The following is a 22,804-nucleotide window of genomic DNA, read 5'->3' as shown; positions in this document are numbered from 1 at the left end:
CGAGTTGTGCAAATGAGAGTCAGAGAGCTACCTGACTCAAGTCGCGAGTGCGCAATGGGAAGTTGCGAGCGCGACGTGCCTTCCAGCATGCGCGAGCGCGCGACGTGATTCTGTGCAGTCTGTATTCTTTTGGCCATAACTCTCAATAGCAAATTCCAAATTGAGTGATTCAAAAACGCGTGTCAAGCTAACACAGAAAGAAACAAATAACTCTTCTATGACAATTCCTAATTCCATCATTAAATGGGTTCAAAATCAAGATGAAGTTGTTGGTAAAATTTCCAGCAAACTCTGTTTCCACTTCATATATTCATCCCCTGTTTTCACATCATATCCAATCTTCTCACTCAACAATAAGCAACATATCATCTCACTAGCAACACACCACACAATTTACATGCAAAGAAACTAATAAACAACATGAGATATCAAACCTTGACGTCAAAAGCTTGAACTCTGTTTCAGCTTCTCTTTTCTGCAACTTTTGAACTTTCTTCTCCTATACACAAGAATTCTCATAACTCATCTCCAATATAACTCAATTAAAGAGTGAATAACATATAACTTCAAGGAATTCTACTTACTTGGAGTGGACTTACTGCGTAACTTGCATAAAAATTGCAAGGAAATGGAAGGGAAACGTAAGAAGAAAATGAAAAATGTGAAAATAGGAAAGTGACAATGATAGGAACGGGTAGACTCTAGAAGAAGTGATTTGGCTGTGTAAACTCTCTAATTGGTACCTCAAGTATACAAAGGCTACAACTTACTACCCAAGCTATATGTTTGGAGGCAAACAAGTCCTAAACTTTTCATGCAAATAAGTCCACTTATCATCCATTCTACCCCAACCAGGTTTGGTTCAACCCGACTCAACTCAAGAGGATGTTACAGTTCTCCCCTTCTACATAAAAACTTCGTCCCGAAGTTTACCTGTTGTAAACAAATGCGGATATTGTTGTCGCATGGTTTCTTCTGATTCCCAAGTTGCTTCTTCTGTCTTATGATTCCTCCAAAGAACTTTCACCAATGCTATTTTCTTGTTCCGCAATTCTTTAGTTTCTCTGGCTAGAATATGAACTGGTTCTTCTTCATACGTGAGATCCGGCTGAATTTCAATCTCGTTTGCTGATAACACATGTGAGGGGTCTGATCTGTATCTCCTCAACATGGATACATGAAATACATTATGGATTCGATCTAAGGTTGGAGGTAATGCTAGGCGATAGGCTAATGGTCCTACGCGTTCAACAATCTCGTATGGACCAATGAACCTAGGACTTAGCTTACCCTTTTGTCCAAACCTTAGGATCTTCTTCCATGGTGAAACCTTCAAAAATACTTTATCCCCAACTGAATACTCAATATCCCTTCTCTTTAAATCAGCATAGGACTTCTGTCGATCACTTGCTTCCTTCAGCCGTCTTCTGATGATTTCTGCTTTCTCTTCTGTGTCTCTCACCAAATCTGGACCCAAAATCTTCTTCTCACTAAGTTCTGTCCAACATACAGGTGTTCTGCATTTTCTACCATACAATGCTTCATAGGGTGCCATCTTGATGCTCGCTTGATAGCTGTTGTTGTAGTCAAACTCCATGAGAGATACATATTTGTCCCAACTGCCTTCAAATTCAATAACACATGATCTCAACATGTCTTCCAGGATTTGAATCACTCTCTCTGATTGCCCATCTGTCTGCGGATGAAATGCAGTGCTGAAATGCAGTTTCGTTCCTAATGCCTCTTGAAGTTTACCCCAGAACTTCGATGTAAACCTTGGATCACGATCAGAGATAATGGATGATGGAACTCCATGTAGTCGAACTATCTCACTAACATAAATTTCTGCTAACTTGTCCAGAGAATAGTCCGTCTTAACTGGTAGGAAATGAGCAGACTTGGTTAATCTGTCCACAATTACCCATACTGCATCATGCTTCCGCTGTGTCTGAGGTAAGCCAGTAACAAAATCCATCGTGATCTGATCCCACTTCCATGTTGGCAATATTATTGGATGAAGTAAACCAGCTGGCATTTGATGCTCTGCCTTTACTTGTTGACATGTTAAACATCTTGTTACAACATCTCCGATGTCTCTTTTCATGCCTGGCCACCAGTAGCCTTTCTTCAAATCTTGATACATCTTGGTGCTACCTGGATGCATTGTATATGGACTGTTATGAGCTTCATGCAGAATCTTTTGTCTGACCTCCCCTGTCTGTGGTACAACAATTCTATCTACATAAAACAAAACTCCATTGCTATCCAATCTAAATTTCCCACCATGATCTACCTGGACTTATTTAACCCATAGGGCTATTTGTGCATCTTTCTTCTGTGCTTCTGCAACTTCCTGAAGCCAAGATGGTTGTACTTGCATCTGTGCTAGGATAACTCCCTGCTGTTGCATCTCCAGGTTAATTCTCATTGCTCTCAAAGCAAATAATGATTTCCGGCTAAGGGCATCATCTACCACATTAGCTTTGCCTGGATGATAATTAATGACATAATCATAATTAGCCAGAATCTGCATCCACTTCCGTTGTCTTGAATTCAAATCTTTCTGTGTCGGCAAATACTTTAAACTCTGATGATCTGTGTAAATGTAACACTTTTCACCATACAGATAATGCCGCCATACTTTGAATGCTAGAACAATGGCTGCCAGTTCTAAATCATGGGTTGGATAATTCAACTCATGTGGTTTCAATTGTCTAGAGACATAGGCGACCACTTTCTTATCTTGCATGAGTACACATCCCAACCCAGTATGAGAGGCATCACTGTAAATCTCAAAGTCTTTACCTGACACTGGCTGAGTTAACACTGATGCTTCAGTTAACTTTCTCTTCAAAGTGTCAAAACTCTGCTGACATCTAGCACCCCATTGAAATACAACCTCTTTTTTCAACAGTCTGGTTAAAGGTGATGCAATGATGGAGAATCCTTTTACAAACCTTCTGTAATAACCGGCTAAACCCAGAAAACTTCGAACTTCTGTGACATTTCTGGGTGGTCTCCAATCAACAATAGCTTCAATCTTCTTAGGATCCACTCTGATACCCTCCGATGACACCACATGTCCTAAGAAAGAAACTTCTTCTAGCCAAAACTCACACTTACTGAGCTTAGCATACAGTTGTTTATCTCTCAATGTCTGAAGTACAATCCGTAAATGCTTATCATGTTCTACCCTGTCTCTGGAGTAAACCAAAATGTCATCTATAAACACCACCACAAACTGATCCAGGTATGAATGAAATACGCGGTTCATGAGATCCATGAAAACCGCCGGTGCATTTGTGAGACCGAATGGCATTACTAAAAATTCAAAGTGACCATATCGGGTCCTGAATGCAGTCTTAGCGATATCTTCTTCCTTTATACGCAACTGATGATATCCCGACCTGAGGTCGATCTTAGAAAACATACCTGCACCTTTTAACTGATCAAACAAATCATCTATGCGAGGCAATGGATACTTATTCTTAATTGTCAGTTTATTCAGCTGTCTGTAATCAATGCACAATCTGAATGATCCATCTTTCTTCTTAACAAATAATACCGGTGCTCCCCAAGGTGATACACTGGGTCTGATAAAGCCTTTATCCAATAACTCCTGCAGCTGAATCTTTAACTCTTTTAACTCTGCTGGTGCCATTCTGTAAGGTGCAATTGATACTGGTGCTGATCCAGGAAAGACATCTATGGTAAACTCCACTTCCCTCCTTGGTGGTAGCCCTGGTAACTCATCTGGAAATACGTCTGGATAATCACACACTGTTGGTATGTCTTGCACTTTTGACTTTTCTTTCTCTACGGTCAATGCACATACCAAGTATGCTTCACAACCCTTCTGTATGAATCTCTTTGCTGCTATGGCTGATATCACATTACCCAGAAAATCTCGCCGCTTCCCGACTACTGTAATCTCTTCCCCTGCTGGTGTAGATAATGTCACCCTTTTCTTTGCACAATCAACTAGAGCATTATGTCGAGATAACCAATTCATGCCCAAAATAACATCAAATTCCCTAAATGGCAACTCCATAAGATCTCCTGGAAATTCCTTTCCATGAATAACAATTGGACAGTCTTTGATCACCGTGTGAGTTGTTACTACATCTCCTAATGGATTGGTAACCAACATACCCTGACCCACATGTGCAACCGCTAACCCTTTAACCCAGGGTGTAGGCACACTAATGTATGAATGAGATGAGCCAGGATCAATTAAAGCATAAACTCTATGATCACATAAAGAAAACTCACCAACTATGACATCTGGGGCTTCCTCATCTTCTCTGGCTCGTATGGCATAAACCCTGGCTGGACCCCTGGTCTCAGGCCTGTCCACAGTCTCTGACTGCTGTCTCTGCACTCCGGAGGTCTCGTCTCGACCTCGGCCTACTATGAACGGTGTAGGAACTCTTGCCCTTTTTGGACAATCCTTCTTCTGATGGTCTGAGGCTCCGCATGTCCAACATTTACCAGTCACCAACCAACAATCTCCACCATGTCGTCTGCCACAATGCTCACAAGGTGACGAAGTATAACCGGCTGACTCTGCACCTCTACCAGTGCCTCTACCAGAACCTCTGCCTGAACCTCGACTCCCACTGGTAGAACTAGCCACCACTGATGCTGCTGGCATATTAGTGCCCCTGACTAAGCCTTGACTAAAAGGAGGCCTAGAACCAGATGAACTACTTGCACCTCTGAATTTCTTGCTCTCCGGCTGATGTGTACTGGGTGCACTCTGAGTCTGGTCTCTTCTCTGCTGAGACCGCTGGCGTCTAGAACGCTGATTGGCCTGTATTCGCTCTATCTCTTGAGCTGCCTCTACCAAGGCTGAGAATTCTCTGAATCTGGAAGCTACCACTCCCATCTGAATCTCATCATTCAAGCCTTCTTGAAACTTCTTACACCTTTCGGCTTCTGTAGCCACTATCTGCTTACCATACCTGCTGAGTCTAGTAAATTCTCTTTCATATTCAGCTACAGACATTCTGTTCTGTCGCAGGTATAAGAATTCTTTCCTTCTCGCATCTAGGTAAGCCTCGGTAATGAACTTCTTCTTGAATTCATCCAAGAAGAATTGCCAAGTACACTGATCTGCTGTTACTCTCTGTTGCACAGTGGTCCACCATGTATATGCCTCCTCTATCAGCAATGAAGTGGCACAAATCAACTTGTCTTCGGCTGTACACTGCAATTGTTCCAGAACTCTCGATGTCCCATCTAACCAATACTCAGCTCTTTCTGGACTATCATCCTTGTTAGCACTGAATTCTTTCGCCCCATATTTCCGAAGCTTCTCTAGTGGGGGCTTCCTTTCTCTTTCTACTACTATTGGGGCTTGCGGCATCACCCCTGCCATCTGTCTAAAAGTGTCTGCGAGTTGCTTTAACAACGCTTCTTGACCTGGTGCTGCTGGAGCCTCACCCTCCCCTGCTCTGGAGGCGTGTGACTCACTCGTACCTTCTTGTGACATCCTCCTAAAGAACAACAACTGCTTAGTTCATCAGGGTAGTCATGGCATGTACATATACTGACTTATGAATGCAAACCCCGGGCAAACTAAACCTAGGGCTCTGATACCACAATTTGTAACACCCCTTCCCGGTCCACCCGTTAACCCGAATGAACCGAGTCGAGATGCTACAACACTGGTTGACTGTATGATTAGACATGCTGATATCATAATACTGAATATTTATATATATATCTACAGATGAAGTTTACATTACTAGTGTACTGAATATTTATATATATATATACAAGTGTTCAAAATGAGATGGGCCCAACTGTGTGCCCTGTACATGCCATGAAAGAATAATAAAAGATACATATCAAAATAGGGAGCTACCCTGAAGACCGTGTCTTCTACAGATGAACTGCTGCAGTTGTACGCTGTCGCTCTAAAAACCAGTCTCAAAACCTGCGAGTTAAACAGGTAACTCGCTGAGCTATTACAGCTCAGTGGATATCTCAATATAGAAAGACATAATTAAGCACACATATATGCAGAAAGAATTATGTAAGTACATATAATCACACATAACATACGGCTTTCATTTCACCTTGATGATCTTTCTTACTGTTTATTTTACTGTCTAATTCATGCAATAGCAAGTTAAAATATCTGTATGGCTCCATAAGGTTATAGTGAAACCTAAGCGATAAGATAAACTGTATGAAACTGGATGAAATTGTATGCTATAGGCCCCGAACCGGATTCGCCTATGCCAATATTGTCCGTTTTGGTGCCCCTAACCGGATTTGCACCGCACGGCTTAATCATATCCACTCAACGGCCTGTAGCCGGAGTTCCAAATTGTATGGGGCGCAGATCTGCTATTCTATGTCGCGACATAGCCTTATCTACATGGTTTCTACCTAACCTCAATGGAGCTTATTATGTACATGTCAATAATATAACACCATAACACATAAATGGTTGCATAACTTCATAGTTCATCATGTTGATTTGATTTCACATCATATGAATGCTTGTATGTTGTTTTAATCCATGTTCTTATGTTGTATTTTTGGTGAAAAATGATTGGATGCATGCATGTTGAGCAAAGGAATGTAATTGTAGAGAAAAAGAAGTCCAAAATGCATGAAAACACAAGTCGCGAGCGCGCAGGAAAAAGTCGCGAGCGCGAGATGCTTCCCAGAGAGAAGTCGCGAGCGCGTCTTCAAACCTCGCGAGCACGAGAAGTGCAATCGAGAGTCAGAGAGGTTTCTGGCTCAAGTCGCGACCGCGCAGCACAAGTCGCGAGCGCGAGATGAAGTCGCGAGCGCGCTTGTGTGATTCGCGAGCGCGAGATGCGCACACTGAGAGTCAGAGAGCTTCTGGCCAAAGTCGCGACCGCGTAATGTGATCCTCGCGAACGCGAGTTGTGCAAATGAGAGTCAGAGAGCTACCTGACTCAAGTCGCGAGCGCGCAATGGGAAGTTGCGAGCGCGACGTGCCTTCCAGCATGCGCGAGCGCGCGACGTGCCTTCCAGCATGCGCGAGCGCGCGACGTGATTCTATGCAGTCTGTATTCTTTTGGCCATAACTCTCAATAGCAAATTCCAAATTGAGTGATTCAAAAACGCATGTCAAGCTAACACAGAAAGGAACAAATAACTCTTCTATGACAATTCCTAATTCCATCATTAAATGGGTTCAAAATCAAGATGAAGTTGTTGGTAAAATTTCCAGCAAACTCTGTTTCCACTTCATATATTCATCCCCTGTTTTCACATCATATCCAATCTTCTCACTCAACAATAAGCAACATATCATCTCACTAGCAACACACCACACAATTTACATGCAAAGAAACTAATAAACAACATGAGATATCAAACCTTGACGTCAAAAGCTTGAACTCTGTTTCAGCTTCTCTTTTCTGCAACTTTTGAACTTTCTTCTCCTATACACAAGAATTCTCATAACTCATCTCCAATATAACTCAATTAAAGAGTGAATAACATATAACTTCAAGGAATTCTACTTACTTGGAGTGGACTTACTGCGTAACTTGCATAAAAATTGCAAGGAAATGGAAGGGAAACATAAGAAGAAAATGAAAAATGTGAAAATAGGAAAGTGACAATGATAGGAACGGGTAGACTCTAGAAGAAGTGATTTGGCTGTGTAAACTCTCTAATTGGTACCTCAAGTATACAAAGGCTACAACTTACTACCCAAGCTATATGTTTGGAGGCAAACAAGTCCTAAACTTTTCATGCAAATAAGTCCACTTATCATCCATTCTACCCCAACCAGGTTTGGTTCAACCCGACTCAACTCAAGAGGATGTTACAGTAATTATCAGGATTATCGACCTCCTCATCTTCAAGAGTTTGAAATCTACTTAGTGTAGTAGTAGGACGAGCTCTTGTTGTATTAGAGCATTGGGCGGCTTTAATCTCCTGCAACTCCTTTTTCATATCTTAGAGGAAACTTTTGTGGATTCTAAACTGCCCTTGGATTGACTCCATGAAAAGTTTCAACTGAGGATCTTTAATTTGATTTCCTTCCCCGCTAGTTTCTCCAGGCTTGCCTGTACTCATGATTAGTACTTAAAAAAAATAGAATTCACAAAAGAATAGTGTTAAGGTAAAACAAAAAAACACTCCCTCACGTGTTTACACTCCTTACCACTCCTTGCAATTCCTCCAATTGTACTTCAGAATTTCCAAGCCAACCAACCAACTCAAAGAACGTTTAGAACACAAGGAAATAAACCTTAATAAGGAAAAGTAAACACAAATTCTGGAAAGAACACTTAAAAACGAAATGGACAGTAGCACAAGAACTAGATTATGTACTACTTGATTATATCAGTTTAGAGTGCAAAAACAAGCAAACACACCCTAATAATGTAACATAAGCAAAGAAGGCACAAACAAAGAAAAATAAAACTGGAATTTAAAAAGACAAATTCTGGATATAATGTATGAATTTAGTTCACTACAAAGCAAACCAAATATGGACCTAATTTAATTCTACCCAATCAAAGCAAGCAAATAATAAAACCAAAATTTTAGATTTGACACTGAAATTATAGAGATAACCAGATTCACCTGATGTCACAAGTTGATTAATTTTAACTCTAAAAGTGCATGCTTGTGCAAATAAGGGTAATATATGCTGTCCTAGCAAAATAATTAACTTTTCCAGCAATGACTTTGTATTTTCTCAAGATAAGACCCCAAATCAAGTCATAATATACTGCCCTTCAAATGAGTAAAGGATAGGCTGTCAATTAAGATCCCAAATCAAGTCAAATATTCCGTCTTTAATTAAGTGTGAGATAGGCTGTCCTAGCAAGAATAATTAACTTTTCCAGCAATGACTTTGTATTTTCTCAAGATAAGATCCCAATTCAAGTCAATATATGCTACCCTTCAAATGAGTGTAAGATAGGCTGCCAATAAGTTCCCAAATCAAGTCAAATATTCTGTCCTTAATTAAATGTGAGATAGGCTGTCCTAGCAAGAATAATTAACTTTTCCAGCAATGACTTTGAATTTTCTCAAGATAAGATCCTAATTCAAGTCAATGTATGCTACGCTTCAAATGAGTGTAAGATAGGCTGCCAATAAGTTCCCAAATCAAGTCAAATATTCTGTCTAGTGTAAGATAGGCTGTCATAATTAGATTGTTTAGGTTGTCTAGCAATGATCTCCTTTTTTTTTTTTTTTTTTGTGTCTCCCAATTCAAGTCAACATATTTTGCCTTTTTTTTTAAAAAACAGATCTGATTAAACAAAACTATTGCCAAACAAAGAGAAAATTTCCAGATCTTGAATTAATCAAAGGATAACTAGAAAAAACGTGGCAAACAATAAGAATATCCAAAGAGAAAACCCAGATCCAAGATCATCTAAAGAGAAAATTTCAGATCCAAAAACATCTAAAAAAAAGAAAAATCCAAATCCAAGAAGATGTAAAGAGAAAATTTCAGATCCAAGAAGATCTAAAGAGAAAAAGTCCAGATCTGAGAAGATCTAAAGAGAAAAGTTCTAGATCCAAGAAGATCTAAAGAGAAAAATCCAAATCTAGAATGAAAGCAAGTACTAAGACAACATCAAAGGAAATCCAGCAACTAGAAAACTCAAATTTCTAAACTAAGATAACAGAACTTACCTTAAATCTTTGATTTGGCTCTAATACCAAATGATAAGGAACCTAAAAGGAAATGAATTCCTAGAACCCCTAATCGAGTGGATCGGATCAAAGATTAAGATGAATCCCCCTCTATGGCACCAAAGCTTAAGGAAGCAAGAACACCAATAATCAAGTAAAGAAGAACAAGATAAACGCCACAACGAGTTGATAAGTTTACCTTAATTCTTGATGCAATTAGAGGATAGCAAATTCTCAGGATCTCTCTAATCAAGAAGAACATGCAAGAGCATGAACAATCTGTCTTTGATTCAAAATGCCAAAAATCCCGTTTTACATCTTAAGGAGGCTATTTGTATGCCTCAAATAAACCTAACTCTAAAGAAGAGTATCTAACTAGGCTGCCCTAAAGCCAAAACACATGGGCCTAACTAGTACACACAAAACAGAATCATTTCCAGCCTAAAATAGACAACTTAATATTGGAAAGATTGCATGCATCATAAAATCAGCCCAATACAACTTAAATAAACACTATGAGCCCATATCCCTTACATATTAATTAGACCAAAATAAGTAATAAGGGATTAAAACACGTCCAAGCCCACATCCCTTACATATTAGCATGGCTAGGGTGTGCTACACCAACGGCACATGTCTCCAACAATGTAAGAAGCCTAGATGTGCCTTCAAGTTCCACGCAACACTTGTTATATGCCACATCATGAAGCTCTTGTGAAATTTGGTCAACATATAAGGACATGGCTGCCCCATATCGCTTGGCATGGCTCCTTGTAATTGTCCCACTAGGAAGCACCAATGGATCCGTATCATTAGGATACGAAAGTTTCAAATCTAGAAAATAATTCATCATATGAAAGAACTCAAGAATGAATATCGAGTATAATAGATGCTGAAGTATCTCTTGACACTTACTTTCCATGATGGTTTTAAAGGCTTCCTACAAACAGATTATACCAATTACCACAACAATTAGAGATAATGGTGGGAAGTATTCATATCAGGAAAACCACGTAAAAATGTGAATGATATAAATAACTAATATAAATACTGTACATAATTCTGCCAAAATTAATGATAATGAATCAGCAGGCAAAGAAGCCAATGAATTATTTTTAATGTGTTGTTGAGATTTGAAAAATTTTGTGAGATACTCATTAGCTATTTGACAAATTTTGGAGGAAATTTTAATTTCATATTAGTTTATTTTATACTTATCCTACAAGTAAGATTAAGATAGGCAGCAAGCATGTATTGCTTGTAAGCTTGGAAAGTTAAGCATTAGAATGGTTAAAATTAACTTATGGTTGAGGTATGGCACTGTCTTAAGGCCATCCACTTTGCACTAATTCTGTGTAGAAACTCTCAAATATACAAGAGTTGTTGCAATTAATGAAATCGGCCATATTGAGGTTCATTTTACAGAACCTGTAATTTAAGCGTGTATTATGTTGTCACCTCTGCCATTTATAACATATATCAAAAAGGAAAGAAAGAAAAGCCCGACTAAATCGCACAATTCCATTAGTTTACACGTTGGTTTGTCTTGAAGGTATTTTGATAGGTGTTACCTAGAAATAATAATTTAACAAAAAAAAAAAGAAAAAAAAAAGGAAGATTATAACGCAACATGTTATGTCATAAGGATCACCTCATCTTTGGTTAGCCTGGGATTGTACAGTATTTCCTCTCCAACAGTACTAACCTGTGCGTCACACAAAGGTTAGCATGATCAGCTGGACAAATGAGATATATAACAGAGGTAAGAAATGGCTCCATACAGTGAATCCCTTCTAATCATGAGCAGGATAGATCAAAGTATCCTTGGGCAAGGTGAATATCTGATTCCAACAAAAATACAGCCAAGTTAACTCATGTTTCATTATCTGTACACTTTCTAGTTTATTCATTTCATGTCCTTGCTTGTGAATGCACTGACTGATAAAGTTGATGTGAACTTCCGCCCTGTAAGTAAATATTAATAAGTTCAGAAACACTGCTTGATATCTTCTATACAATGTACCCTTAAGAAAAATCGAGTGCTCAGTAACATTCCAAAATATAAGTTAGCAAACCTGAAAATCAGTTCTCCCACATCCCCATATTAGTAAAGCGTCCCCAGTAAAAGCCATCATTGGTTGTGGCTGATCAGGCCCATCTCCAGTAAGATAAGTAACACAACCTAATGTATGCCCAGGGGTAGCTCGAACCTGTCAAAATAAAATAACAAATGATTGGGTCCAGTAATGGGTGGATAGATAGAGACAAAAAGATGAAATCAACAAAAATCAATGTGCAAAAACAGTGAAAAGATAATAAATACATTGGTTGCTCTTGCTACTCTTGTACATATTATATTTGGTATATGCATTGCAATGACAATGATGCATTACCATTTGACCATGTATTGTCATGAACGATGGCTTGGCAGGTTATCACTGAATCTCAGACACAATTCATATCATGTGCAGAGCACTTTTTCATTAGAGGGAATGCATTTTGCATCTTTCTAGTACTATTTTTCTGTACCCACTTTAATACTATTTTCTCTTGATGTCATCAAAGTAATACTCTTTTCCTCTAATATTATTTCTCTGTACTATTCTACAAATAACCTTCAACTTTAAAAAAGAAAAAGGGAAAAAAAAGGTTAGAAAAAAACTTTTAACAACTTAGTAAGTCCATTTATGAATTGTGCTTAGTAAGTGCAGACTCCAGCAATCAACAAAACACACAGACCAACTAAAGGTTGACTCTACCAGATAGTTTTGACTCTGTTTCTAGGTATAATGTTAAGAGGTTCTTTGGCAAAAGGTATAATAACTCACATTTAAATTTAAAAATATAAGAAAGGAGGGAAAAACTAAGCCCATGAACATTAAAATTGTAGAAATTTAAAAAGCAATATGCCACTATGCATTTTAATTATTGAAAGCGTCTAGAATTCTAACACTAATTTTGGGACCAACTTTAATTACTCAAATATCTCTTTGCTCTTTGTGTTTTATGTATAACCTGCTTTATGATTAAAAGAACACTAATGCTTACTAAGAATAGTACTGGACCGGTATCGTAAGTTCCAAAACAAAATTAGAACCTTCTTGAAAATGTGAACCTATAAATTTGGAGCCATCACCCCAATGACATATTCAAAACAAGATTGTGACGTAGAATCCTTACAACATTATGAAAAAAATTAAGTCAAATACTTCTCAAAAGGAAGACTATCAATAGTAATAATTAGACATTTTAGATCAAATTATTGGTGCCAAATCATATAAGTCACTTTCTAATGGAATTTGCATATACATATGCCAATATAGCAGGCTGGATTTAGAAAACTTCAGTGGACCTACCAGAGATGAGAAATTCACATTGGGTCCTTGATCACTATTTTAAATGTTGTCCTACACTTAAAAAGGATATTGTCGACCTGATTCCTCTCCTTGTTTGTGCCCAATGGCACTGTTTTTATCTTTTGCCAAATTGTCAATTCTTTCTAGATCTATCAGACATAAGCCAAGCTATATATTGATTCTACAATCTCCAACGAAATATTACCACATTCAGCTACCTAATTTTTCCTTTTTTTAGATTTCAGTATGACTATTCACTGCCAATCTGTTGGCGGCTCCTCTTCTTAATTTGAAACCTTCATGCTTCATCTCATAAATTGGAGAACAGGATTTCAAATGGACTACTTAGAGGATAAAGTCTGTACTTTGAGAAGCCAAGTGTTCTATAAAGCGAAATTACTGATAGTTGTACAATATTCTATTGTGCTCATCTGAGGTGTATCTTTGGAAGAGTTTTCTTCTCTCCTTTGAATATTGTTTTGTGGCATCAAGATCAATGTGTGATAATCAAGTCAATAATGATAAGGTTAAGCATGGAAGTTTAAAGCTAGCTATTCTTAAAACAGAACACAAAACCCAATAAGAGCACGGATAAAATAATAGAGGTTGCATACACAGCTGAGTTTCGTGTTTATCATGAATCAAAGAATGAAGTATTGGAAGCTATTTGGATGATTATTTTTTAGTGCTCATAAACTTGGTGACTTCAAGGAAATAATTTAGTTTATAAATTTGCTTTGGTTGCTGGGATCAGAAAAGATTGACTTGCATCTTCTTTAACTCCAGCTATTAATCCTCGATTATGAAATTTCATATTTTCTAGTATATATATATATATATATTTTTGGTAAGAACTATCAAGAGTTGGTTGCTTCATCTAACCTCCAAGGAACCCCTTTCCTTTGCTGCTAAAATTATTTGCCACAAATGACTGTTGAACCTTAATCTAACAACAATCTTTATCGGCAGAATCAAGATAACACTACAATCTTTATAGCCTAATGTTCTGCACACTTCTTTTTTCTCTTAAAACAAGTTACAAATATCCAAATTTTGCCAAATACCCACATCTTTTAAGTTGGAAGGCAATGTTAAAATTTGCCTTTTATTTCAGCATACATATGCAGATTTAAAATATCCAGGATAGGCTGACAGAATTAAGAATCTGAAGATTTTAGGATATTTGAGATGATTCGGCCTTTCTTCGATTACTTTGCACAAAAAAGCTACATTACAAAAGCTAGTAAAATGAATGGTACCTCCAGAAACAAATCGCCGTAATGTATTTTATCACCAGCTTGAATGAGAAGATCAGCTTTTGAATTGCTAGCTTTTGCAATAATAGATTTCACGTCAAGAAGCTTTGTCTACAAATTGAGCATAAAAACTGATGAAACATTTGCGTTTATAAATGTAATTTGCAAATTAAATGCAGCCAAACCTTTATCAATCCAGTTCCTGTCACATGATCAGCATGCACATGAGCATTTATAGCATAAATTAGCTTTAACCCTAACTCTTTTACAAGGGTGAGGTCTCTGTCTACTGTTTTATCAACTGGATCAATCAACTGCACAGAAAAGGTTATCACACACACACACACACACACACACACACACATATATATATATATATATATATATATATATATATATATATATATATATATAAATATATATATAATTAGATCACAAGAATAAAGAAAAATTGATGATAAAAAAAAGAAAAACAGAAAACTAGAGCAGGTTTATCAGGGTGAGCAACATCAGCCAGCAAATAGGTATAAGTAGAGGACTCCTTCTCGAAAAGCTGGCGAAACAAGAGCTTGCTTGAGAGCCCAGAAGACGACGCCGCATAATTGCTCATTGCGCAGAATCTGGGCACTGCGTATTGCGACTTTGAAAAGGATCATGACATCGAAAGAGAAAGTCGAAGTATATTTAAACGAAGCATTGTTGTTATGATATTCAATTTGGTGGTGAAAATCGGGCAGCACTTAGCTAAATTGTGCTATTATTGAAAGTGATTCGATGTTAAACCTATCGCCCATGCCTCCACTCTTTTATCTTCCTTAAGGGACAAAGACAAAAACGTTCAGGCCAACTTCAAGCAATTTATTTGTATTAAATTACTTGAAGTTCTCAGCAGATTAATGTGCAAAAAACAATATTGACACTGAAAAATTTTTTCTCACTAAATGAGATTAAATTTAAAAATTTTAAAGCCTTATATATTTATTTAAATAATATTTTAAAAAAAATTAAATTCTCAAATGTCTAATTATCTTATATGTAATTTTTAAAAAGTATTTTAAAAAAATACATATAAATAAATCATAAAAAATTAAATGAAATTCAATAAATTTCAAAATAATAGAATAAAATATTGAATAAAAAGAGAGAAATATGTCTAAATAACCATTTTTTCATTAATTCAAACTTCTATAGTTTACTTTTTTTTAAAAAATTTTATTAGACTAAAAAAGGAATTCGTATTTGATATATTAGTCAAATTTATATTTTCATACTTCTATTTTTTTTTATTAAAATTAGAATTATAAAAAATTTTAAAATTTAATAATGTATAAATAATCCAAATACATGAAAATCATAGAAAAATAATATATTTAAAAAATTTTATTTTAATTTCATTTTATTTAACTAAAAGACTCTAATAATAATTATTTACCATATTTTAAAAAATTCAGAATAAATTAGAAGAATTTAAGTTTTATTTTCAATACTTAAATTAAGATTTTCGATTTACCCACAAAACTAAGCCCCTAGAAATGAGCAAAACTCCCTTTTATACAACAAAACGCACCGTTTTGATTTAGTCTAAAATCCCTAATTTCATCGCTCTCCTTCTTTCTTCTCCATCTTGTTCCTTCTCGATAATAACTTGTATGCAGTCACCAAATCCCTAAAATCTCATCTTCCCTTCTTATTGATCTTGGCCATTTCTCACAACTTCCTCTCATGATATCTATTTTCCTAGCCTACTTCAATTTATGATGTTTTAAGCTATTGAATCGATTATGAAGAAATGTGATTGTTGAATTATTGATTCCTTCTTGAAATAGATTGCATTTACAGGAGTTGTTTATCCATGCTTGGTTCTTGCTTATATGGGTGGAGATGCTTATCTTTCCAAGCAGAAAGACGATCTTCAAAGAAGTTTTTACAATGCTATACCAGTTAAGTACTAAAGAATTGATATATAGTAGTTGAGTTATCCATTTGGTGCTTTCTCTTATATTTCTTCCATCTTCTTTACTTCTTTTCGAGGTCATATTTTGGCCAGTATACTTTTAACTATCAAAATTACATATAAGATAATTAGACATTTGAGTATTTAATTTTTTTAAAATATTTTTAAAATAAATATATAAGGCTTTAAAATTTTTAAATTTAATCTCATTTAGTGAGAAAAAATTTTTCAGTGTCAATATTGTTTTTTGCACATTAATCTGCTGAGAACTTCAAGCAATTTAATACAAATAAATTGCTTGAAGTTGGCCTGAACGTTTTTGTCTTTGTCCCTTAAAGAAGATAAAAGAGTGGAGGCACGGGCGATAGGTTCAACATCGAATCACTTTCAATAATAGCACAATTTAGCTAAGTGCTGCCCGATTTCACCGCCAAATTGAACATCATAACAACAATGCTTCGTTTAAATATGCTTCGACTTTCTCTTTCGACGCCATCGTCCTTTTCAAAGTCGCAATACGCAGTGCCCAGATTCTGCGCAATGAGCAATTATGCGGCGTCGTCTTCTGGGCTCTCAAGCAAGCTCTTGTTTCGCCAGCTTTTCGAGAAGGAGTCCTCTACTTATACCTATTTGCTGGCTGATGTTGCTCACCCTGATAAACCTGCTCTGGTTTTCTGTTTTTCTTTTTTTTATCATCAATTTTTCTTTATTCTTGTGATCTAATTATATATATATATATATATATATGTGTGTGTGTGTGTGTGTGTGTGTGATAACCTTTTCTGTGCAGTTGATTGATCCAGTTGATAAAACAGTGGACAGAGACCTCTCCCTTGTAAAAGAGTTAGGGTTAAAGCTAATTTATGCTATAAATACTCATGTGCATGCTGATCATGTGACGGGAACTGGATTGATAAAGGTTTGGCTGCATTTAATTTGCAAATTAGATTTATAAACGCAAATGTTTCATCAGTTTTTATGCTCAATTTGCAGACAAAGCTTCCTGGCGTGAAATCTATTATTTCAAAAGCTAGCAATTCAAAAGCTGATCTTCTCATTCAAGCTGGTTCTAAAATACATTTCGGCGATTTGTTTCTGGAGGTACCATTCATGTTATTAGCTTTTGTAATGTAGCTTTTTTGTGCAAAGTAATTGAACAAAGATCGAATCATCTCAAATATCCTAAAATCTTCAGATTCTTAATTCTGTCAGCTTATCCTGGATATTTTAGATCTGCATATGTACGCTGAAATAAGAAGCAAATTTTAACATTGCCTTCCAACTTAAAAGAAGTGGGTATTTGGCAAAATTTGGATATTTGTAACTTGTTTTAAGAGAAAAAAGAAGTGCAGAACATTAGGCTATAAAGATTGTAGTGTTATCTTTATTCTGCCGATAAAGATTGTTGTTAGATTAAGGTTCAACAGTCATTTGTGGCAAATAATTTTAGCAGCAAAGGAAAGGGGTTCCTTGGAGGTTAGATGAAGCAACCAACTCTTGATATTTCTTACCAAAAAAAAAAAAAAAAAAGAAAAAAAAAATTATACTAGAAAATATGACATTTCATAATCTAGGATTAATAGCTGGAGTTAAAGAAGATGCAAGTCAATCTGTTCTGATCCCAGCAACCAAAGCAAATTTATAAACTGCATTATTTCCTTGAAGTCACCAAGTTTATGAGCACTAAAAAGTAATCATCCAAATAGCTTCCAATACTTCATTCTTTGATTCATAATAACCACGAAACTCAGCTGTGTAAGTAGTTCATTTGAAATCCTGCTCTCCAATCTATGAGATGAAGCATGAAGGTTTCAAATTAAGAAGAGGAGCAGCCAACAGATTGGCAGTGAATAGTCATGCTGAAATCTAAAAAAGGAAAAATTAGGTAGCTGAATGTGGTATTATTTCGTTGGAGATTGTAGAATCAATATATAGCTTGGCTTATGTCTGATAGATCTAAAAAGAATTGACAATTTGGCAAAAGATAAAAACAATGCCATTGGGCACAAACAAGAAGGAGAGGAATCAGGTCGACAATATGCTTTTTAAGTGTAGGACAACATTTAAAATAGTGATACAGGACCCAATGTGAATTTCTCATCTCCGGTAGGTCCACTGAAGTTTTCTAAATCCAGAGTGCTGTATTGGCATATGTATATGCAAATTCCATTACAAAGTGACTTATATGATTTGGCACCAATAATTTGATCTAAAATGTCTAATTATTACTATTGATAGTCTTCCTTTTGAGAAGTATTTGACTTAATTTTTTCATGATGTTGTAAGGATTCTACGTCACAAATTTTTTTTTAATATGTCATTGGGGTGATGGCTCTAAATTTATAGGTTCACATTTTCAAGAAGGTTCTAATTTTGTTTTGCAACTTAGGATGCCGGTCCAGTACTATTCTTAGTAAGCATTAGTGTTCTTTTAATCATAAAGCAGGTTATACATAAAACACAAAGAGCAAAGAGATATTTGAGTAATTAAAGTTGGTCCCAAAATTGGTGTTAGAATTCTAGACGCTTTCAATAATCGAAATTCTTAGTGGCATATTGCTTTTTAAATTTCTGCAATTTTAATGTTCATGGGCTTAGTTTTTCCCTCCTTTCTTATATTTTTAAATTTAAATGTGAGTTATTATACCTTTTGCCAAAGAACCTCTTAACATTATACCTAGAAACAGAGTCAAAACTATCTGGTAGAGTCAACCTTTAGTTGGTCTGTGTGTTTTGTTGATTGCTGGAGTCTGCACTTACTAAGCACAATTCATAAATGGACTTACTAAGTTGTTAAACGTTTTTTTCTAACCTTTTTTTTCCCTTTTTCTTTCTTAAAGTTGAAGGTTATTTGTAGAATAGTACAGAGAAATAATATTAGAGGAAAATAGTATTACTTTGATGACATCAAGAGAAAATAGTATTAAAGTGAGTACAGAAAAATAGTACTAGAAAGATGCAAAATGCATTCCCTCTAACGAAAAAGTGCTCTGCACATGATATGAATAGTGTCTGAGATTCAGTGATAACCTGCCAAGCCATCCTTCATGACAATACATGGTAGAATGGTAATGCATTATTGTCATTGTAATGCATATACCAAATATAATATGTACAAGAGTAGCAAGAGCAAAAAATGCATTTATTATCTTTTCAATGTTTTTGCACATTGATTTTTGTTCATTTCATCTTTTTGTCTCTATCTATCCACCCATTACTGGACCCAATCATTTGTTATTTTATGTTGAAGGTTCGAGCTACCCCTGGGCATACATTAGGTTGTGTTACTTATCTTACTGGAGATGGGCCTGATCAGCCACAACCAAAGATGGCTTTTACTGGGGATGCTTTACTAATACGGGGATGTGGGAGAACTGATTTTCAGGTTTGCTAACTTATATTTTGGAATGTTACTGAGCACTCGATTTTTCTTAAGGGTACATTGTATAGAAGATATCAAGCAGTGTTTCTGACCTTATTAATATTTACTTACAGGGCGGAAGTTCACATCAACTTTATCAGTCAGTGCATTCACAGGCAAGGACATGAAATGAATAAACTAGAAAGTGTACAGATAATGAAACATGAGTTGACCTGGCTGTATTTTTGTTGGAATCAGATATTCACCTTGCCCAAGGATACTTTGATCTATCCTGCTCATGATTACAAGGGATTCACTGTATGGAGCCATTTCTTACCTCTGTTATATATCTGATTTGTCCAGCTGATCATGCTAACCTTTGTGTGACGCACAGGTTAGTACTGTTGGAGAGGAAATGCTGTACAATCCCAGGCTAAACAAAGATGAGGTGATCCTTATGACATAACATGTTGCGTTATAATCTTCCTTTTTTTTTCTTTTTTTTTTTTTGTTAAATTATTATTTCTAGGTAACACCTATCAAAATACCTTCAAGACAAACCAACGTGTAACCTACTGGAATTGTGCGATTTAGTCAGGCTTTTCTTTCTTTCCTTTTTGATATATGTTATAAATGGCAGAGGTGACAACATAATACACGCTCAAATTACTGGTTCTGTAAAATGAACCTCAATATGGCCGATTTCATTGATTGCAGCAACTCTTGTATATTTGAGAGTTTCTACATAGAATAAGTGCAAAGTGGATGGCCTTAAGATAGTGCCATACCTCAACCATAAGTTAATTTTAACCATTCTAATGCTTAACTTTCCAAGCTTACCAGCAATACATGCTTGCTGCCTATCTTAATCTTACTTGTAGGATAAGTATAAAATAAACTAATATGAAATTAAAATTTCCTCCAAAATTTGTCAAATAGCTAATGAGTATCTCACAAAATTTTTGAAATCTCAACAACACATTAAAAATAATTCATTGGTTTCTTTGCCTGCTGATTCATTATCATTAATTTTGGCAGAATTCTGTACAGTATTTATATTAGTTATTTATATCATTCATATTTTTACGTGGTTTTCCTGATATGAATACTTCCCACCATTATCTCTAACTGCTGTGGTAATTGGTATAATCTGTTTGCAGGAAGCCTTTAAAACCATCATGGAAAGTAAGTGTCAAGAGATACTTCAGCATCTATTATACTCGATATTCATTCTTGAGTTCTTACATATGATGAATTATTTTCCAGATCTGAAACTTCCGTATCCTAAGATGATTGACATAGCTGTTCCTGCCAATATGGTCTGTGGTTTCCAAGATCTGTCAGCAAACTAGAAACAATCAGGTGTGTTCCTTTCAGAGTACTGTTGGAGGAAATTATGAGTTCGGAACTTCATTAAATTGTGATCTCTCTCCCTTATCTCTCCCCTGCTTCTGGATTTATTTCAACCATTAATACCCCATTCATATCTCAACTGATGCCAGTTGTGCTGTGATAACAAGCAATATTCCCTTCATCCCATAATTCTTGTCCTAGTTTGACTTTTACCTATATTAACAAAATTATATATAGTTAATATGGTTAAACTATAATTTTTGCTTAGTTTTTTTTTCTTAATATTACTTAGTAGATAATGCATGTCATTCTATTATAATTAAATGACTCGTACTAAATTGTTTGGCTTAAGTTTACCCGCTGTCCTTGAATTCAACCCTGTTTCTTTTTGTCGTCCCTATTCGGTTCATCCCTTAAGTTACTAATCTTTTATAGGTGTCACAGCAAAATGATTTTTGTCGATTTAAATCAACTCTGGCTGCTGGAATGCCAGTTGGACGCCATGCTAGCTTAAAAATGATTAAAATTTTTATAGCTCACAAGTCTTTCTTTCTCTCCACCTGAGCACAACCTCTCTCTCCAATTTCATCTTTGCTTTTTCTCTCTCCTCCAACCCACCATTAATAGATAACCATAGCTCACCACCTCTGAAGAAAACAAGAGAATCAAACACGCCAAGAAAAAAAAGCAAACAATTGCAAAAGAATAAATCCATCCTTAAAATTTCTCACAAGGACACCACATTTATCCCCAAATTCAACAACTGGGAACCCAAATTTGTAAAAAATAACATGCTGTGTTTATGTTTCTCGTCCAATCTCTCTCTACATTTCAAGTTAAATCTTAGTCCCAATTCTCAGATGGTATTCATCTGTGACTCTGGTTCTGTATCTGTAGGTCAAATGCTTGTTTTTGCAAAACAAACCCAAATCTGAACTTGTCTTGTTTTTGCATGCTATTGGTCGGTTAAGGAGTTTTCTAGTCGACATTCCGATAGCCGGAATTGAATTAAATCGAAAAAGTCGTTTTACTGTTACACTTATAAAAGATTGTCAATTTCTGAGAGATGAATTGAAGTTTACGAATGGCAGAGAAAGGGGAACAACAGGTAAAAATAAGCCAAATTATGCTTGAAACTGAAACTATTCAAAATTTAATTTTTTTTAATTCTAGAATTAAGACAATCAAAGTTAATTGGAAACTTGATGAGAAACTTAAAAAGTTCTCTTTTTTCTAAAAAAAGAAAATAGGATTATAATTTGGGACAAATGAAAAAAGAGAGTAGGACAAAAATTATGGAATGAATGAAGTAATACGTTTCAATCCTGTTTTCTTAATTTCCAAATTTAAGCATCTGCGACTTCTAATGCCCATAATTTGTACTTGCAGATAAAATGGGCTTTGTTCAAGCCTTTGGTTTATCAGTGGAGTAATGAGATATTTCTGGGCACATTCCTGTTGCAATAAAATTTCAGCAATATCTGTACTTAGATACTGAGATAATTTGTAGTGAGATACTGCAACAAAGGTTGATCAGCAGTATCTTTGCTCCGTACGACTTTGTACAATGCCTCACTTGAGGACTGCATCACCCTGCTGCCAATGAAATGAAAAGGCATATCTTTTTTTATTTTTAATTTTTTTTTATGTAATTAGCTTTTATTCTGGTTGTTAAGAAACCTATGTTGAAAGATGGAACGGTTGGACATAGATTTGTTCTTACTATTATTTTCAGTGCAATTATTTAGGGCGCTGTGGAATCAAGCAGTTCTGTTCCGAACCAAACTGCAAAAACTATAAATTTAATTTTCATTTTTTCTTAAACTGAACTTTGGAATTGACGATATTGGTTGTTTAGATCAGTGTGTTTCTG

The 22,804-nt window shown here is 35.9% G+C and overlaps 1 protein-coding gene and 1 long non-coding RNA gene across 4 annotated transcripts; one reads left to right on the top strand and one right to left on the bottom strand.

The window, feature by feature from the left end:
• Window positions 1-11,301: 11,301 nt before the first annotated feature.
• LOC149496934 (uncharacterized) lies at window positions 11,302-14,395 on the bottom strand. The gene is made up of 4 exons (XR_016320567.1): window positions 14,267-14,395; window positions 11,727-11,861; window positions 11,433-11,616; window positions 11,302-11,356 (listed from the first exon to the last, which is right to left on the bottom strand). It is a non-coding gene; the product is annotated as an uncharacterized LOC149496934 (long non-coding RNA).
• A 1,469-nt stretch (window positions 14,396-15,864) lies between these two features.
• On the top strand, window positions 15,865-22,755 carry LOC119371376 (persulfide dioxygenase ETHE1 homolog, mitochondrial-like). Of its 3 annotated transcripts, none has more exons than XM_089720546.1 (11): window positions 15,865-16,203; window positions 16,559-16,886; window positions 17,008-17,136; window positions 17,211-17,318; window positions 19,468-19,602; window positions 19,713-19,754; window positions 19,837-19,896; window positions 19,973-20,026; window positions 20,739-20,763; window positions 20,845-20,940; window positions 22,321-22,755. In XM_089720546.1, the coding sequence occupies exons 2-10, from the start codon at window positions 16,671-16,673 to the stop codon at window positions 20,928-20,930; spliced, it is 855 nt and encodes a 284-aa protein (XP_089576672.1). In that variant the 5' UTR covers window positions 15,865-16,203; window positions 16,559-16,670; the 3' UTR covers window positions 20,931-20,940; window positions 22,321-22,755. The 3 variants fall into 3 exon arrangements, with proteins under 3 accessions (XP_089576672.1, XP_089576671.1, XP_089576673.1); XM_089720545.1 differs by having other exon boundaries at window positions 16,556-16,886; XM_089720547.1 differs by having other exon boundaries at window positions 16,522-16,886.
• The last annotated feature ends 49 nt before the right edge of the window (window positions 22,756-22,804 follow it).

The sequence above is a fragment of the Jatropha curcas genome, chromosome 4, assembly GCF_041381405.1.
Source record: "Jatropha curcas cultivar XTBG-Jc1 chromosome 4, XTBG_Jcur_1.0, whole genome shotgun sequence".
Taxonomy (NCBI): Eukaryota; Viridiplantae; Streptophyta; class Magnoliopsida; order Malpighiales; family Euphorbiaceae; genus Jatropha; species Jatropha curcas.
This window is presented reverse-complemented; position numbering and strand designations above follow the sequence as displayed.

Coding starts and splice junctions, on each gene's coding strand:
- LOC119371376 (XM_089720546.1), top strand. CDS start 16,671: ATGCTTCGTTTAAATATGCTTCGACTTTCTCTTTCGACGCCATCGTCC. Junction 19,755..19,836: donor ATCAGTCAGTGCATTCACAG/GCAAGGACATGA, acceptor TGTTGGAATCAG/ATATTCACCTTGCCCAAGGA. Junction 20,027..20,738: donor CCAGGCTAAACAAAGATGAG/GTGATCCTTATG, acceptor ATCTGTTTGCAG/GAAGCCTTTAAAACCATCAT.